At 40.5% G+C, this 19,935-nt stretch overlaps 1 protein-coding gene and 1 long non-coding RNA gene across 3 annotated transcripts in view; both read right to left on the bottom strand.

Moving 5' to 3' along the window:
• Positions 1–4,463, bottom strand: part of LOC110530041 (parafibromin) — a 63,212-nt gene extending 58,749 nt beyond the window's left edge. The window contains exons 1-8 of one of the 2 annotated variants that reach the window (XM_036985598.2): positions 4,294–4,463; positions 3,439–3,614; positions 2,368–2,473; positions 2,109–2,178; positions 1,888–1,950; positions 1,582–1,634; positions 990–1,078; positions 270–483 (exon numbers count right to left, since the gene is read on the bottom strand). In XM_036985598.2, coding sequence (XP_036841493.1) covers positions 270–483; positions 990–1,078; positions 1,582–1,634; positions 1,888–1,950; positions 2,109–2,178; positions 2,368–2,473; positions 3,439–3,569 — 726 coding nt within the window. In that variant the 5' untranslated portion in view covers positions 3,570–3,614; positions 4,294–4,463. Of the gene's footprint in view, positions 1–269; positions 484–989; positions 1,079–1,581; positions 1,635–1,887; positions 1,951–2,108; positions 2,179–2,367; positions 2,474–3,438; positions 3,615–4,131 lie in introns of both variants that reach the window. The other variant, XM_090181879.1, reaches the window with a different exon arrangement.
• Positions 4,464–12,205: 7,742 nt separating this feature from the next.
• Positions 12,206–17,419, bottom strand: LOC110530039 (uncharacterized). The gene is made up of 5 exons (XR_002474475.3): positions 17,099–17,419; positions 14,631–14,802; positions 14,208–14,345; positions 13,837–13,939; positions 12,206–13,494 (listed from the first exon to the last, which is right to left on the bottom strand). It is a non-coding gene; the product is annotated as an uncharacterized LOC110530039 (long non-coding RNA).
• Between the last annotated feature and the right edge of the window lie 2,516 nt (positions 17,420–19,935).

The raw sequence follows: 19,935 nt of genomic DNA, 5'->3' as shown, positions 1-19,935 counted from the left end.
CCCTTGTGGCGATGCTGCCACCTGCAGGCATAAAATAACAAGTTTTAAACAAAAGGTTTTTGATCAGCTATGGATAAGGATCATCATCCCCACCCTTCAAGGCCAATTTTGTGCTATGGTTACCCGAGGGTAAAGCCTACATGGAGTGTGACACTTCCCATGTGGCCGGCTTCCTCCTCATAATGTCATGAAATGACAGCATCCCTAAATGACAGAATGACCCCTCCCCCCCAGTCATTGCCAGTCTAGTCTAGGGGTTAACCTCTGACCTTTCCAGTGCTCTGTAGGATGGTGGTCCTGGTCCTCCACACGCGCTCCCTGCTGACAATGTCCCTGGTCACGTCCACCTCAGCGTCCACAAAGCTCCTCTGCTTCAGGGTGATGTCCTCATCCAGGTCTGTCTTAATGGTGGAGCGTTTCTTTGCCATGATCTTGGCTTTGATGGCGGCGATCTTCTCCACTGACATAGCCTCGGACAGTGACCTGGGGGGGGGGGGGGGGGGGGTAGAGATTATTTCAGCTAACACTTATTTCACTAGGTGAGCTGAAAGGAACACGTTATCATTTAGCTTCTTACTAAAATGATGAAAAGCTAAGTTGTCATTGAGTAGAGGTTCATGTCCGAGGTTGATTGAGCAGCAATGCGATTAAATAATGCACCATTTTGAGAATAAAGCAAGGTTCCTGGTTTGTGTTCATGTCTGCTAACCGCTCTCATTGGGATTTGTTAGCTAGTATCTTAAAACCTGTGTGCAGCAATGGTGGCTTATTGATAATTGCCCCCTTTTGTAACTAGGGAACTCAATGAATGTGTCTTCATACCTATCATAATGCTAGTCATAAGAAAGTGAGACTGCTCCGCTAAAGTCAACGACCCAACATTACCAACTTCTTTCATCCATTGCTAAGGACCTCTCTTTTTTATCCATGTACATTTTAATAGCAATTCAGCTATTAGAACTGAATGGACGGGAAAAGCACCGAAATACCTGATCTGGTCAGTTTGCACAATGCCCTCTTTGTGGCCCTCCAGTCGAGCAGCCAAACGCTCCTTGTCCAGACGCACTCGTTCCTCATCCTAGAGAACGCCAAAATGTTATAGAATGTTAAAATGCTCCGTTTTCTATGGCAAGACTTGAAAATGGCTGTCTAGCAATGATCAACAACCAACTTGACAGAACTTGAAGAATATTTTAAAGAATAATGCGCAAAAACTGTACAACCACCGGTGGGCAAAGCTCCTTGACTTACTCAGAAAGACTCACAGCTGTTGTCTCTGCCGAAGGTGACTAACATATTGACTCAGGGGGTTGAATACTTACCTAATTAAGATTTTTGTGATATATATATATATATATCTATATATATAAAAAAATACTCTGTCAAAGTGGAAGTAAAATTAACATTCCTAAAAAAATATTTTTTACAAATGTTTTTCTTCCACCTTGACAAGAGTATTTTGTATAGTTAAATCCCACTTTGTAGCCAAATTAGGAAAAGGTCTCTGGCCTTTTGTTAAACAGGATTTCTATTGAGCTGAAGAGTCAGAACGTTGCAGGTTAAATAAAAAATATTATTCACCTCTATCCTTGGTTTTTTGGCTTCAGATGACACCTCGTCTGCTGCTCGTTTGACTGAGGATGCAAAAAAAATGAATAATTAGCCAACTACGCAATACCTTTTCAATATCTCAAATGACTTTCTACTTCGCTGTGTCTCACCAAACTGATTGCATAAGTGCAACAAGCCAATGGCGTACAAATTGCATATTAGGCCTCACAGCATGGACTGTGGATATATCCGATAAGAGAAAATATTTCCTAATATGCATGGATTAAAATCATCCAGTCAATCAATGGAAGAGCATCCAAAATGCTTAAACCGTACCTTGTGTTGGCCTTTGCAAACCAATCTCTATAGGGGCACTTCTGTCGATACTTGTTGAAGTAGCTGTGAAGGGGAAATCAAAAGGGGAATATGTTTTAGTACAGTGATTTCAATGGAATCAACACGTGTATTCATTTTACTAGTTAGGTTTCCATCTAATTGGAGACATTTTCATGCAAATATTTTAAAATCGGCATGAATAATTCTCAATTCATACTTACAACTTTCTCCATTGAGATATGAAAGCAAGCCCTTTCGATCAGGTCTTCTGACAACTGGAATGTTCTCGGTCTAGGGTGATCATAAAATCACGTAAATCACGATGAAATAGAACAAAATTGACAAAGGTCACTATAAATCTTCCGACAACAGCCAATAGGCCAATGGCAACACCAGGTTAGAAGACATGACATTCATTTCAGCATCAGGCAACACATTCTAACTAAGAAGCTTTTGGAATGAGGATATAAATGTACTTACTGCAGCCCTTCGCACATAGGATGGATGAGGGAGATGCACATTGTTGAGCAGGAACAGGATGGAGTCCAGAGTATAGTACTCTTTCGGCTGACCCTCCTTCCCAGTTCTGAAAATGGAAGGTGAAAATTACCATCAGCTCAGAACAGCAGTTTTGTCCACAGTTGTTAAAGAAAAATCGATCGTGGCCCCCTCTTATGGAACTAATCTGGAATTTAGGCACAATGCATATATTAATAGCTATTTGTTTTTTTAATGTTCTAAATCCTGTATTTTGTTAATGACATTACACACAAATTGTGACCAGGGCAACCATGTCACAGCTCTTCAATTACACTTCCAACAACTGGTCCAACTTGCTTGGTTCAGGTGCATGAGGTAAATTAAGGGATGGTCCAACTATTACATTTATTATGGCCTGAAAGACTGTTGGTTCTGCAAAAAAACTGGAAATACAGTAGGTAGCTTGCAAGCAAAAGTAGATTGTTATCTAGCCACAAACTCTACTAGCCAACTTAGTTACCTGACTTGCACATAACATCAAGGTAAATGTCTACCTGGGCAGGCTAGAAATGTCAAACAGTGACATTTATGGTCACGTGCAGAAATCAATAATAGCTAGCTAACTGGCTAGCTAATCGATCGTGGACAGATTCTCACATACAATTGTACTTCTGGATTACTAGTTAACGTTACCTAGCTACTGTTAGCTGACTAAACCTGGTGGGTTTGCATTGTATGCGAGACAGCTGGCTTACGACAACGTTGCCTGGCATGGTTCTGTTAGCTAGGAAGCTAACCATTGCTAGCTACACGAACCATAACAGTATACAGTTGAATAAGCAAGTTAGTTAGCTTGAAATTAGACGGTTAACGTAATAGTTCAACCCCAAAACGAACAGTAAAAACAAGCTGCATGTGCGATCTTTCAGTGCAATTAGTCGCACCTTACAAACAGCAAGAAAAGTTTTGGCAACACAGCAGTGGCTAGCAGCTAACTAACGTTACTCATTAGCTCGCTACAACAGGCCAATTGAAGAGTTATTTACCAATTTATAAACTAAATGAACATACCCCCAAATGACATAGTTAGTCTTGACATTTTTAGGCCAAGAGAACTCTCCAAAGATAACTTCGTCTCCTTTAGCGACGATTTCTTTTTTCTGGATGTTGTACAGGCGAAGAACACTCAACACGTCCGCCATCTTCACTTGTCTTCATGTAGCTATGATTGCAAGGCCTCCAGTCACCTATCAACAGAATACAATGTGGTCTCACTGAATGCCTGATCCCAAAATCCAGTTGTATTTATGTTCAATGTCAATTGATAAACCTAGCCTGAAAACAAACTGCATTACACATATTTTGACTGATCCCTCTATGTACACACACACATTCAAAACGTGTATTTAATTCATGCCCATTAACGTTATACCTCAAAGTTTGAGATGCACTAATATCTGCAGTAACAATGTAAGTAACGTTACCCTCATAACATATTTTCTTTGTTTTCTCTGTACAAATAAAGTACAATTTATAGTAAACACTACTATTATTAAGGTTGGCATTGACACTATGGCTGCTGTAAATGGCTAACCCATTCATGGATGCTGATTTAGCAGGGGGAAGTTTTGTAAGAGCCCAACGACACTCGTTCTGAATGTTACAAACTCATAGCTTGCGGTACGGACTTGAAAACATAAGACCTTATCTTTCATATCAGCTAGAAATAATTTTCTAAATACAAAAGGTTCAATTACAACACACCTTTACATGGGGATGAAGTGGAGTTCATCAACTGGAGGCACACACAGCATGTTTCTAAATGTTAAAACAGTGTTGGAATTGTAGTTCACACCCAGCCAACCGTACCCGCTGAAAACCCTTGAAGGGTTTTCGAGAGCTAGTAAATGGAGAAAAAAAACGTACATTTCATTGATTGTATCACAGCATGGTACGGCAACTGCACCGCCCTCAACCGCAAGGCTCTCCAGAGGGTGGTTCGGTCTGCACAACGCATCACCGGGGGCAAACTACCTGACCTCCATGACACATACAGCACCGGATGTCACAGGAAGGCCAAAAAGATGTGTATAGTCACTGTATATAGACTTTTTCTATTGTGTTATTGACTACACGTTTGTTTATTCCATGTGTGACTCTGTGTTGTTGTTTGTGTCACACTGCTTTGCTTTATCTTGGCCAGGTCGCAGTTGTAAATGAGAACGTGTTCTCAACTGGCCTACCTGGTTAAATAAAGGTGAAATTTAAAAAAAATGAAAAATAAAAAAAGATCCTCAAGGACAACAACCACCCGAGCCACTGCCTGTTCACACCGTTATCATCCAGAAGGCGAGGTCTGTACAGGTGCATCAAAGCAGGGACCAAGAGATAGAAGCTGTTTTTCAATCTCAAAGCCATCAGACGGTTAAATAGCCATCACTAACTCAGTGAGGCGGCTGCCTACACTGAGACTCAATCACTGGTCAGTTTTAATAATGTTACATATTTTACATTACTCATTACTCATCTGAGACCCAATCACTGGAAACTTTAATAAATTGATCATTAGTCACTTTAAACAATGCCACTTTAAATATTGCCACTTTAATAATGTTTACATATCTTACATTACTCATATCACATGTATATACTGTATTTTATACCATCTACTGCACCTTGCCTATGCCGCTCGGCTATCGCTCATCCATATACTTATATGTACATATTCTCATTCACCCCTTTAGATTTGTGTGTATTAGGTAGTTGTTGGGGAATTGTTAGATTACTTGTTAGATATTACGGCACTGTTGGAACTAGAAGCACAAGCATTTCGCTACAAATCGCATTAACATCTGCTAACCATGTGTATAACATCTGCTAACCATGTGTATGTCACCAATACAAAATGTGATTTGATTTATAGTACCTTGTTTTGACCTTCAAAAACTGATACCACTTGGGGAAAAAAGCCATTGGTATGCAAAAAGTGCATTCGGAAAGTATTCAGACCCCTCAACTTTTTCCACTTTGTTACGATACAGCAAAATTATTTTTACTTATCAATCAACACACAATTCCCCATAATGACTAAGCGAAAACAGTTTTGACATTTTTGCAAATGCATTACAAATAAAAACAGATACCTTATTTACATAAGTATTCAGACCCTTTGCTATGAGACTTGAAATGTAGCTCAGGTGCATCCTCTTTCCATTGATCATCCTTGAGATGTTTCTACAACTTGTAGTCCACCTGTGGTAACTTCAATTGATTGGACATGATTTGGAAAGGCAAACACCTGTCTATATAAGGTCCCACAGTTGACAGTGCATGTCAGAGCAAAAACCAAGCCATGAGGTCGAAATAATTGTCCGTAGCGCTCCGAGACAGGATTGTGTCGAGGCACAGATCTGGTGAAGGGTACCAAAACATTTCTGCAGCATTGAAGGTCCCCAAGAACACAGTGGCCTCCATCATTCTAAAAAGGAAGAAGTTTGGAACCACCAAGACTCTTCCTAGAGCTGGCCGCCCGGCCAAACTGAACAATCGGGGGAGAAGGGCCTTTGCACCAAGGATATTCTATCATGAGTTTGATCTCATCAGAAATATAAATTTGTAAAAAAAAAAAAAAACACTTGCTATCAAACAAAACTAGTTGGTTAGTCTGAGTATAGTGGTCAGACCATTTGAGTAAGACAGAAACAGTCCAAGGGCCCCGTCATTACACTTCTCGATAAGATCAGTTCTAGATTTTCACAGAACATCCAATAACTGACTTTCATTGGCTTTCTCAGACGCTCGGTGCCTCACTTCTTATCGAGTTCTCCAGTTTAACTGTACTAATTTACAATGCTACATACAGGGGGACACACTTCAAAAGACCATCGGTCCTTCTCTCAGCACATATAAAAGCTGCAGGCTAAAATTACATCTAGATTTGGTTTCCTCTATCGTAATCGCTCCTCTTTCACCCCAGCTGCCAAACTAACCCTGATTCAGATGATCATCCTACCCATGCTAGATTACGGAGATGTAATTTATAGATCGGCAGGTAAGGGTGCTCTCGAGCGGCTAGATGTTCTTTACCATCAGATTTGCCACGAATGCTCCTTATAGGACACATCACTGCACTCTATACTCCTCTGTAAACGGATCATCTCTGTATACTCGTCGCAAGACCCACTGATTGATGCTTATTTATAAAACCCTCTTAGTCCCCATTTCCCCCTATCTGAGATATCTACTGCAGCCGTCATCCTCCACATGCAACGCCAGTCTCTTCCTGTTAAAGGTCCCCAAAGCTAACACATTCGAGTCGCTCATCTTTTCAGTTCGCTACAAACACAAAGACTCAATCACGGACACTCTTACTGACAGTTGTGGCTGCTTTGATTGATGTATTGTTGTCTCTAACTTCTTGCCTTTTGTGCGGTTGTCTTTGCCCAATAATGTTTGTACCATGTTTTGTGCTGCTGTCATGCTGCGGACATGCTGTTGTCATGTGTTGCTGCCTTGCTATGTTGTCTTAGGTCTCTCTTTATGTGGTGTTGTGTTGTCTCTCTTGTCGTGATGTGTGTTTTGTCCTATATTTTAAATACATTTTCTTTTCTTTTTTTAACCCCAGCCCCCGTCCCGGCAGGAGGCGTTTGCCTTTTGGTAGGCCGTCATTGTAAATAAGAATTTGTTCTTAATTGGCGTGCATAGTTACATACAATTTTTAAATAAGGTACCAATTTTTTTTAATTTTTTTTAATCGCTTTAACATATCATAGTAGTAATGTACTGTACAGTGATCCCCTCCAACAGAAACCTACAATGGAACTATTGCCCATTACAAGATACAGGTCTCTTACACCACCGCTCCTCAATTTAAAGGAAACATCTTGAATAATCGTGAATAGTCTTTCCATGTAATGTCTACCATTATTTATTCTTGAAAAAAAGCATTGTTATACCATAAGAGTACTGTACGCATTAAAGGAATGATTCACCCATTTTTAATTGCACAAATACAATTTTACATTAAAAAAAATGGGTGAATCTTTACTTTAATATCCATTCTTGTAGTGTGATATATATGTAGTCGCATATCATGATATCGTTTTAGGTCTCCTTTACCAACTTTAAGATAATAACCGAATACACGTTTCCACAATTTGATTGAACCTGCTGGACACATCTTCATTTCACTCATGATCAAAATAAAAAACGGTATTGTAAATTTCAATATCTTTTTGAATTTCTGTTCTCCAGGGCACTTTGTGCGTCATTGCGAGCCAAGTCAATTTCATAGTCTTTCCACCATTTCTATCAATGTTTGTATTTCTTTGTACGGTCCAGAATTTGTTCGAAGATCAGGATAAGGTTACGGATGACGTCCACGGTTCCCAAGTCAAAGCCCTAAAGGTCGAGCATGCCCCTGTCCTCAGCAGGGGCGGCGATGGAGCGGCCTTTGAGGTCAGCCCGCACACTATCAGTTTGGAAAAGCTACCTATTTTCTACCAAAAACAAAACACAATAGAGGCATGATGAATAACAATGATTTGAATAACGCTGATTATAGTTGTAGATGAGACAAAACATTTGGCAACTCTACAACTACTTTGATAACCAGTGTTGTTCCATGTCATTTCAGTAAGTCATGACACCCTCCATCTCAGATTGTTCTGAAATAGTTCCATTAATTAGAAACAGATATTTTATTATTTTGTTGAAAGACGTTTTGAACTCTGAGAAATTAATTTGCACCCAAATGGGCCATTTAAATGTTTTGGATTCAGTTAGTCAAATATAGTACCAAACATCCGATTTGCACAAAAACCTCTTAACCATGGTTAAGATGTGAGGAATCCAAATAAATGGTCAAACACCACCCACGGACCACCCAAACCAATGGCCAGTATACAGTATCAGATCTCTGTTTGACAAGTTGTGACTTGGGAGTATTGTTTATTCATACTATGTAATGCATTCTCAGTAGGGGTGTAACGGTACACATATTCGTACTGAACGGGGACCTCGGTTCAGTTCACATTCTAAACCAAAATGAATACATAAAAAAATATACTGTATATATTTACAAAATAAAAACATTATGCCTATAGTTTATGCCTACGCTGCAGCCCATCACATTACCCTTGTAGACCTATGCCTCGAGCAAATCTGAGCTGAAAAAAAATATTCAGGCCTATGTGCACGTTGTAATCAAAATTCAAACCGTAATGGGCGCATTTCAAACTGTCCTTTTGTGAGGCACAGCTGGGAACTAGTTCTGTCCAATGGCGAGTGGTGGGGTTGATAAACCAGAATTGGAGGATCCCCCATCATCGTTTAAAATCTCCAGTTTGTGAACATTTTGGCTTCCCAGTATATTACAACGGCAATAGACAGAGAGTTGTGGATAAAATGTTTACAGTATGTCGCCACGCTCAACGAGAATAGCCTATGAAGTTGCCAACACCTGAAATATGATGACACATTTATGCCGACGTCACCCCAGTATACCGGAGCAAGACGTAAATGCAAAGAAACACATCGTCTCCCCTCTGCTGATTCTTTAAAAAAAATGTATAACCCCTTTTTCTCCCCAATTTCGTGATTACAATCTTGTCTCATCGCTGCAACTCCCCAACAGGCTCGGGAGAAGCGACTGTCAAGTCATGCGTCCTCCGAAACATGATCTGCCAAATCGCACTTCTTAACACCGCTCGCTTAACCCGGAAGACAGCTCTACCAATGTGCCAGAGGAAATACTGTTCAGCTAACAACCGAAGTCAGCTTGCAGGCACCCTGCCCGCCATAAAGAGTCACTAAAGCGCGATGAGCCAAGTAAAACCCCCCCCAGCCAAACCCTCCCCTAACACAAGCCTGTCTCAGCGCTCTCCAGACAATTATTTCGACCTCATGGCTTGGTTTTTGCTCTGACACGCACTGTCAACAGTGGGACCTTATATAGACAACTGTGTGCCTTTCCAAATCATGTCAAATCAATTGAATTTACCACAGGTGGACTCCAAGTTGTAGAAACATCTCAAGGATGATCAATGAAACAGGATACATTTGAGCTCAATTTCAACTCTCATAACAAAAGGTCTGAATACTTATGTGCATTTGCAAACATTTCTAAAAACCTGTTTTCATTTTGATGTATTGTATGTAGATTGTTGAGGACATTATTTTATTAATTTTAGAATAAGGATGTAACAAAATGTAGAACAAGTAAAGGAGGTATGAATACTTTCAGAAGTTACTGTATAAGCAAACCAAAGCCAAAGTTTTTCATGAACCTGTGTTGCGCTTGCTTAACAGTGAGGGGATTCAATTAATCTGGACTGGGTAGGCATGTTTAGCACCAGGTGAAAGTTGATTGCATCAGTTGTGGTACCGGGCAGCCTCCCAGGCGTGAGCCAGGTGCCCTGTTCAAAACTCACAGTGAAGTTGACTCAAAACAAGTGACATAGGAGCACGTGGAATAATGATTATGATTGTGTTTTCACATGCAAAAGTGATTGCCTTTGATTTAAAAAACACCTTACCTTTCTTCCCAATGAAAACTAAATTTGAAAATTCAAACATTTATGGGAAAGAGAGGTTTCTGGATGATGCACCATGTTGCCTTGTTGACATTCGATTTGAGAAGGTCGCTCTACCCTCATTGTTTTTGCCCATTCATGTCACGTGCCAACGATCGGTGCCCTGTGGCTCAGCAGAATCAAATCTGCCCAGTGGCAGCCCATCACATTACCCTGGAGGGGGAGGACGATGTACCATGCTACAGACATGCCCCCTTTATGAAAGTCACAAGCAGGGCTTGACATTAACATTTTTAGACTTGTCTTTTGGACATGTAGGACCGAATACTTTATTTATTTAATTAAACTTTTTTTTAAAGTATTATTTATTTTTTTACTTGTCCGGAAGCTGAAATAACTTGTCCAAACAACAATAAAAAAGATCCGTTAACACCATAGGTCAAAACTGAAAATCAGTGTACATAGGAGGGATCAATTATTGCTACTCCCTTGTACCCGCTTGATGAATTAAGGTCACTAATTAGTAAGTCAAGTCTTAATTGAAAGGAAAAAACAGTAGACACTAGACCCTTCATGGAATGAGTTTGACATCCCTGCCATAGACAATGTTATCGCACTAACAGCCATCCCAAATAATGTACCAAAAAGTAACACATGAAATAAAAATACTTCTACGCATTTGGCTGGAATGCTACTAGAGGGATGAGAGGCATCATGACATTGACAAAATATATTTAGTGGAGGCAAATCTTTTCAAATAGCCTATTCCATTCTGGTGGAGTGACAGTCAACAGTCAATCACAATCATCATGAACTGGAGAATTATAAACTAATTCAAAATGTTTCCCACATCCTCCTCTCTTGTTAGTCCTAGGCTACTATATGCATTGTAGGTGGGTTGCACATTGCTAGAATAATAAAAGGAATAGGCCTAGGCCAACTACTCATTTATTTCATAAGACTTCCTCAGTTGTAGCCTCAACTCTTTTGACTTTTGATTTTTCCATCTTGGTATTGTATGCTCAATTTCACTTCGTGTGGCCTAAAATATGTAATTCAAAATAAATCTGTGAATGAGAATAGCAGACTCCGACTTCCATAATTATTCCCATTTAAAAGCTGAAACTTTAGGACAAACACTATTAGAAGTTTGGAAAATACTCAGAACTTTAATGTCTTAATGCTTTTATCATATTTCAGTTAGTATGGCTAGTATGGCTATTGGTCATTTTTTTCCCCTTGACCTCACATGCATACTTTCTGTCTATTAATGCTTTGCTCCACTGTTTGTTAAAATTTATCATTAGATTTGTATATATTGCTATTGTTTTTTTTTTCTCTCATTATTACCTTAGATCCCATGTTTTGGGGTTATTCAAAAACAACTTACCTTTGAGATATCGAACAGAGTTCTAGGATTCATTCATCTGTTTGATAATGAAATTACACAGCTGGAGAAATCTAGCATGCATTAAAATGAAAGAGTGGTTTAATAGGTCAAGTCATATTCGTATCAAATTAAGAGAAAATAGAACATTTGGGCTTCTTCAGCATGACACCTGCGCGTGTCCGCTATAAAAAAAAAATATATACTTTGGTTGTTGATTCCAGATTGTCAGATATTCGAGAGTTAAAATAAAATAATTATCCGAATAGGTATTTTGTGCTGCTTTGGTAAGATTCTCCTGCTTTATGAAAATACAACATATTTATTGAAATAGGCTATAGTAAATAGCAATATAAGCAATTTACTCAGAATCTCAAACATGCACTGCGTCAGCACAGCTGCCTGATCCAATTCTGATCGGAGTAATTGTTTGAGAGTGATTAATGCATCAAATTGTATTTACGACTTCACAACTGGTAAACTCCCACATGGTTACAAAAACACAGCATCAGAGTGGAAATGTAAGAGTCCCAGCATAAAGTCCTGTCACAACAGACAATGCCAGGAACATTGTGAATGACATTTAATTTTCCCACTGTACCGAAACGCAAACTGTTACAACCCCAATTCTTAGTAAATTTGGTGATGGTATGTTGTGTGATTAGTGACACTTACCATTAAACCTAACCCAATACAAAACCCTTTACTGTGTGTGTTTGGGACTTTTACCATTGAAAACCCTTAGAGACCATAACATTGAAACCAATAGAACTGCTGTGGCCTAGTAGTTTGCTTCTTCACCAAACACACAGGGGTGGTTTTCTGGACACAGATTAAGCCTAAGAGAAGGACAAACTCAACTTTTTTCATGGAGGACTGGCTTGATGTTACGATCTTGATAATGGATGGACCAAGGCACAGCGTTGTGTAGAGTTCTACATCTTTATTACGGTGAAACTTCAAAAAATAAAACAAATAAACCCCCAAAAAAAAACGTGACATCAGCATTGCAACCAGCACAAGCACAAACAATATCCCACAACCCAGGTGGGAACAATGGAGAACTTAAGTATGATCGCCAATTAGAGACAATGATAATCAGCTGCCTCTAATTGGGAACCATACCAAGTACACCAACATAGAAATAGGAAAACTAGAACACCCCCCTGGTCACGCCCTGACCTACAACACCATAGAGAACCAAGGGCTCTCTATGGTCAGGGCGTGACACTTGAATTGTGGATGACCACAACGTCTTTTCATCATGAGCAAAAGCTATTGGTTTTCTACCCAAAGTTCCAAAGAAAATGTTGTGATACATTTGATAAACACGACACCATCATTAAAAAAATAAAATGGCAGTAGCAGGATCTCTCTAAACAGGAAAAAATAAAATAATGATTTACTCTGACTAGATTACATAGCATGAATAAACAATACTCCAAGTCACAGCTTCATACAACTTTTCAAACAGAGAGAACTGATACTATATACTGACCAATTGGGGTGGGTATGTGTCGTTTCATAATTTATTTGGATTCCTCATATTTTAATAATTGCTAAGCTATTTTCGTGGAAATCAGATGTTGCATACTATATTTATTGTATATTATATGAATCCTACATTGAAATTGCCAATTTGGGTGAAATCAATTTGCATAATTTCTCAGTGCAAATTATATTTCAACAAAATGTTGTAGAAATGCTTTCTTATGTTTCTAACTACAGAAACAATTTCAGAACAATCTGCGTTGGTGAGTGTCGAAATCCTCTTTCTTGTGCTTTGAGGAGGAACGACCCCAGAATGTGCTTAACCAAGCTGCACATAATGACACAGATAAGGTGCATGACACAAACATGATTGAATTGTGATTAAAGAGTAGTCAGTAGCGTAGTCACATGTAATTAAAAAATATATTCCATGTGAAATGGTATCTGTGCAAGTGTTTTCCAAAAGTCTATTTTTCAATCAATGCAGCACAGGTTGGCATTGACAGAGCAGTGGGGGTAAGACAGTGGTACACCACATAATCATTCTCTGAGGATTACCTTGATGCATCCAACTTACATGTCTGTACATCCTCAGACACTCCGCCGGGTTGGCCGTGCCAGCAGGCGCTGTTGGTGAATATGATGAACATGTTCACAGTGATCCCTTTCTCCAAAGCCCACAGAATGGGGAGAGCAGTCTGTATAGCCACTGGTTATCTGTGAACAGATCAATGACGCAGCGGTAAGCTATGACCCACAGTCATAGCACTTACACAACGTCATGTTTTATCAAAGAAATGGGCCATGTTCAGTCGGGCTCGGCAGCAAAACGTTTGAAAACAGAAATGAGCTTTTCTTATTGGACCAAGTCCGATAAGTTCCTCCCTGTTTCAGTCCATTATCTTCAGTTTGGTTCCCTTATGGACATGACCCTGGTTTCAGACAGTGTGACTAGTTGGCAAGCAATCATTCAGTTTTGGCAAGCAAGCAAGTTTTTGCATGTAAAACAATGTGCGTTTCGAGATGCACATTTTGTAGTGTGACACTTAATGTCTGTACCTTGACCAGCTTAGCTGTTACTTCACGAAGAGACATGTCGGCTGAGATTGTGCAAGGAACTATAGCTCCCTCAGAGTGTCTCTGCCTCCATCCGCACAAGAACCTGTAACAGACACAACCAACTTGGTACATGTTAAAATACTCCCTCTCTAAAATGCCTGGAATGGTCATTACAATTTTACATGACATGTACTCATAACAGAGCATGCATGGAATGCCTGTGCCCTCTTGAGATGGTGGCATGTGGGGAGAGATGTGGCAGGAACCCACAGAATCTCTCAACAGACCCTTTCTTTGACCTTAGCAGAAAGCAGCAAGTGAATGAATCCCAGTTCATTGAGCGTGAGAGACAGCAGGTAGGTATGTCTCACCTTTTTTAAACTCTGGATCATCTCGCAAACCGCTACCACATCTGACCTTCCTGGTTAGAGGACTTGGTCTGGTGTCATCTTACCCATGACTCTTAGCACTGATGCCATGGGCATCTCCTTTAACAATGTTTTCCATACCTACAGAGAAGAAAAGGCATCATACAATCAGAAGATCAAAAAACAACCTGCAATCTTATCCCAAAAAAGTAATGAGAATGTCTTGAGACCCTAATATGAAAAAGTGATAGTTCCATAATGCTGAAATGATATGGTGCTTATCTTTCCCATTCATCTAAAATAAATATATTTAAAAAAAACACCTAGCGGGGAGGAGAACTTCTCAACATCTGACCAACTTTAATTTGGAGTGAATTACACCTTATAAGAGTTGGTTAACTAAGTTGGTTGGTGCACACTGCCCACCTCTTTGGACTTCAGGTGGTCGGTCTGTCAGTAGTTGTTCCTGCTCCAGCCTGTGCTCCTTTATCAGATGGGCGACCTCTATCTCGTCAGTAGTGTTTTTGACCTTCTAAACCGCTTCCACGTACGACAGGACTTTGACCACCCCCTCAGAGTTCTCCTTGTTGCCGAATGCCTTTTTATGAGAGTACAGTACATCCGACAAAATTCCATGACAGGTCTAATGGAAACAGAACTTGTTTCCGTAAACTTTACAAATGTAGACAAAACAAAATGCGCTCGGAAAGGTGGGATCTTTTTGTGTCTGTAAAATGTATTATGCGAGAAATGTCAGTGGAAACGCTTTAATACGCAAGTATTGATATAAATCCATCATATCGAAGTAAACGTCAATGACGTGGTCCTCCCACTATGAGTCAGGAAAGCATGCAGTTTATTAGGCTACAAATAAAATAAATTAGGAACTTCACAGGGTGGTGAAAGTGTAAGGTGATGAGCTTGATGCTCCTTTCCAATAAATATCGAGGGTCTTATTCTGCTGACATGACAAAAAAATAATATTGCTCTTTTGTCCATAATAACCTCATCATGGTAGGCTATACATGCGCTCTAGCCAACAGCGTGAAGATAACGATGGTAAAAGTTACTCACCATGCCTTTTTCATGTTTTTTTTGTGTGATTTGAGAGAGTTTCTTGCTGTGGTATCTTATCACCACACACAGTTGCTTTTTGGTTGTGACATCACTAATTTCATCATTAATCAATGAGTAAGACTCATTCCCAATGTCCTTTAGTTCCTCATGCACCGCAGGTCCTATAAACTGCATTGATGAGCGCTGTGCATTTTGTTCTGTGGATACTGTTGAAGATAATGTCTTCAACAACACATCCCAGGTGATCAACAGTTGCAATGCTGGAGTGGCATGCAATGTGTAGCCATCAATAACTCTGATTGTTTAACTGTGTTATTCTCTCTTACAAATGCAGTTCCTGTGTCATATTCTTGCATTAGAAAATGGAGCAGCGTTTTTCTTGTTTCTCCATTTGTTAATGAGAAATAAGATCGGCGTGGTGGGCTCTCATTTCTGATTTGCAATACCGACAGTAAGCTTTTCTGTCATCTCCTGGGATGCTCTTAATCAATTACATTATAACCCGTTCTCTTTCCCAGCCTTTGCAATATTTTACCTGCCATTCTGACAGTAGAATCGTGTCTAGCCAGTAAACTAGCGTATCAAATCGGTTCGTTCCTCTGTCCTCTGACTTCAACTTTCTGGCCATACATACCCAGAGAGAAAGCACATTGTTCGATCCTCTCTCTGAAACTGTTTGTGTATTTCTCCGTGTCTCTCCCTTTCTGTGTTGGCTGTCATGATTGGTAGGACTGGGGGCGGTCAGGACACAAAGAATGAAGCAAAGAAGAAGTATGTAGTTTGCTACAGGGAGAAGTATGTAGCTAGCTACCTAGGGCTGCTGTTAGTTGTTGAATCTCACGTCACTGAGATGTGCGCTCGTGCTGCTCTTCTCGGACGTGACTCAGCTGAGCTGCCTGCTGCAGCAGAAGCGCTCTCTGTCTGCTAAGTTTCTAACATTTATGGTTGAGATTGAATGAATATAACTACGCACCTTATGAATTTTATTAACACTCATGCATGAAGCAGATGTTAGTAATGCGTTGGTATGACGACATGTTAGGTACACGCAGACGTTGGTAAGGCTTTGGTGTCATGTTAGTCAGACGTTCAAAGGTAGACGACAGCCACACGGTGGTACGGTTGCCTAGGCTTAATTCTGGCACTCCGGTCCGTCCCTCCCTTCCAACGACGGTATATGAAGTGCCTTCCCCGCACCACTCCCTCACTTAACAGCTGCAGCCTACCTCACTACCTGATAGTCAGCAGCAGCAGGTCACAGTGAAATGAATAGATAACACAAAAAGTGAAATGCTATGGAGTCCGCAGTGCAATTTAGAAGTAGCTCAAAAACCTACAACTCGCAACCAATACATTTTCACCCGCGGCATTGTTTTCAAAGTAGCCAATTCCCAGGAAAACTGAGAATATGAGCAGCAGCAGGGGTGTATTCATTACTCAGATTCCGTTGCAAACCATTTACTCCTAATTAACTTAACTAGGTCGAAAATATCATCTTCACCCTAGGTTCTTAAACAGAAGTTGGAGTTAATTTTATGGTTTCAGCGGGTTGCCATTCCAATCTGAATAGTCTAAGAAGTGTGACACAAGCTGCACATCTATAAATGATCGGTTCTTCCATGATCTAAAGTGGAGTGAAATCTTCCAGACACTTAAAAAAAGAGAGAAACATGACTTAACTACAACTTCCGTTTAAGAATAAAACAGAACTCAACCGCGTTTAGCACATTTTGCAACAGAAGAAACCTTTAACGTAAACCGTTTAAGAACCAAACAGAAGCAAATAGAGCAAACAAATGAAACGTGGAGGGACCTACCTGAATTTGTCCAGTAGAAACTCTCGTTTTCTTTTCAATATGTTTACCGTTTGGAGTAAACGGTTTCTTTTGCAAACGTTTTGCCATAGAATTGGCGTAATGATTACACCCCAGTTGTACACTTTTTCATCCTTCTGCCTTGTTAAAGACGTCTCGGAACTTGGAAACTATGAAGAGAGTCAATGTGATTCCTTGTGCTACTTGTCAGAGGCTGCGTTTACACAGGAAGCCCAATTCTGATATTTTTTTCCTTCACTGATTAGTATTTTGAGCAATCAGATCAGTTCTGATAAAGCCAGTAATGGTTGGGGAAACACCCCCCTGACACCTCCCTATGCGTCAATTTGTGATGCCTTTGCCTTCAAGCTAACTTCAGAAACTCGGAACCTCTGAGTTAAAATGTCAGTACGTTTTTTGCATAGAGCTTCCTATTGGTTGATTCTGATACTTTCAAAGTGGGAAATTCGAACCTTACCTCTTTTCAACATGACATTTCTATTTGCAACATTGGACAACATTTGCCTACTGAATGTGGCCCTTGATTAAAATGATCCTATCCAATCTTTTTCTGATAAACTAGCTTAAAATCAACCATTATTGATCTGATATTGGATTGCAAAATAGGGGATAAAATAATCCACATCATTCCTATCCATATAATTATTTAAAAAAAGTAAAACTGGGCCTTTACTAAGCTCAGATTTTGTCCTGGTACTAGTCTGGTCAACCAGGCAAACTGTGCAAGTGGGCTATTTAATGAATAATAAATAATATTCTGCAAGTTGATCGTTTCAGAGAGGCCTTTGTTATAAAGGGCCTCTGCCATGAGCTGCAACGTCAAATTCACATCCTAGTCCACTGTAAATTTAAAGTAACTCTCCAGTGTTTCCATATTTTTATGAAATATGACCTATCATTAATAGCAATATGAGTGAAATAGTTTTACTTTTAATTAAGTATGTTAAAAAGCAGATTTTCTGTGTTAGAATGGTGTGGGCGTACACCAACAACAGAATGGTGTGGGTGTTTACCAGTCATAAAAAAAATATGTAGCCAATTTATGCTTTGGCTACATACGAGTATAGGATGAGTAACAACATTATTTGGGTATGAGTTAACATAATATTACATTTTAAATGTGAGATTTTCACTGGACAATTACTTTAATGTGAGCTAAAACCATCATAAGGTGTTAGGCTTCTTCAATTTCTAGTACCACCAGAGGACACTGTTGGCTAAAATATAGACACTACTGGTTTTAAGGAAGCAAAAGCCTACCAATATAAGGCTTCGACGCCATGCCGGCAAGGGAATGATTGTCGAGGAAGGCTGCCTTAACCGCAGCACCATCCTCAGGCAAATATGTCTTGAATTACATAACCTACATAATAGTATTATCCCAATGTATTATCCCAATGACCTCTTCTGACTGACTAAAGAGCAACCCTACATGCTCAAGTAAACTCAGCAAAAAAAAGAACATCCTCTCACAGTCAACTGCGTTTATTTTCAAACTTAACATGTGTAAATATTTGTATGAACAAAACAAGATTCAACAACTGAGACATAAACTGAACAAGTTCCACAGACATGTGACTAACAGAAATGGAATAATGTGTCCCTGAACAAAGGCGGCAGGGGGGGGGGGGGGGGTCAAAATCAAAAGTAACAGTCAGTATCTGGTGTAGCCACCAGCTGCATTACATAGTGCAGTGCATCTCCTCCTCATGGACTGCACCAGTTCTTGCTGTGAGATGCTGCCCCATTCTTCCACCAAGGCACCTGCAAGTTCCCGGACATTTCTGTGGGGAATGGCCCTGGCCCTCACCCTCCAATCCAACAGGTCCCAGACGTGCTCAATGGGATTGAGATCCGGGTTCTTCGCTGGCCATGGCAGAACACTGACATTCCTGTCTTGCAGGAAACTATTCACAGAACGAGCAGTATGGCTGGTGACATTGTCATGCTGGAGGGTCATGTCAGGATGAGCCTGCAAGAAGGGTACCACATGAGGAAGGAGGATGTCTTCCCTGTAACGCACAGCGCTGAGATTGCCTGCAATGACAACAAGCTCAGTCCGATGATGCTGTGACACATCGCCCCAGACCATGACGGACCCTCCACCTCCAAATCGATCCTGCTCCAGAGTACAGGCCTCGGTGTCAGGCTCATTTCTTCAACGATAAACGCGAATCCGACCATCACCCCTGGTGAGACAAAACCGCGTATCATCAGTGAAGAGCACTTTCTGCCAGTCCTGTCTGGTCCAGCGACTGTGGGTTTGTGCCCATAGGCGATGTTGTTGCCGGTAATGTCTGGTGAGGACCTGCCTACAACAGGCCTACAAGCCCTCAGTCCATCCTCTCTCAGCCTATTGCGGACAGTCTGAGCACCGATGGTGCATTCCTGGTGTAACTCAGGCAGTTGTTGTTGCCATCCTGTGCCTGTCCCGCAGGTGTATTGTTCGGATGTACCGATCCTGTGCAGGTGTTGTTACACGTGGTCTGCCACTGCGAGGACGATCAGTCTCCCTGTAGAGCTATCTTAGCGTCTCACTTAGGCGTCCCATTGCAATATATTTCCCTGGCCACATCTGCAGTCCTCAATGCCTCCTTGCAGCATGCCTAAGGGACGTTCATGAGCAGGGGCCTTGGGCATCTTTCTTTTGGTGTTTTTCAGTCAGTAGAAAGGCCTCTTTAGTGTCATAAGTTTTCATAACTGTGACCTTATTTGCCTACTGTCTGTAAGCTGTTAAGTGTCTTCACAACCGTTCCACAGGTGCATGTTCATTAATTGTTTATGGTTCATGGAACAAGCATGGGAAACAGTGTTTAAAC

This window comes from Oncorhynchus mykiss, chromosome 8 (genome assembly GCF_057628025.1).
Source record: "Oncorhynchus mykiss isolate SJ-2025 chromosome 8, ASM5762802v1, whole genome shotgun sequence".
Taxonomy (NCBI): Eukaryota; Metazoa; Chordata; class Actinopteri; order Salmoniformes; family Salmonidae; genus Oncorhynchus; species Oncorhynchus mykiss.
This window is presented reverse-complemented; position numbering and strand designations above follow the sequence as displayed.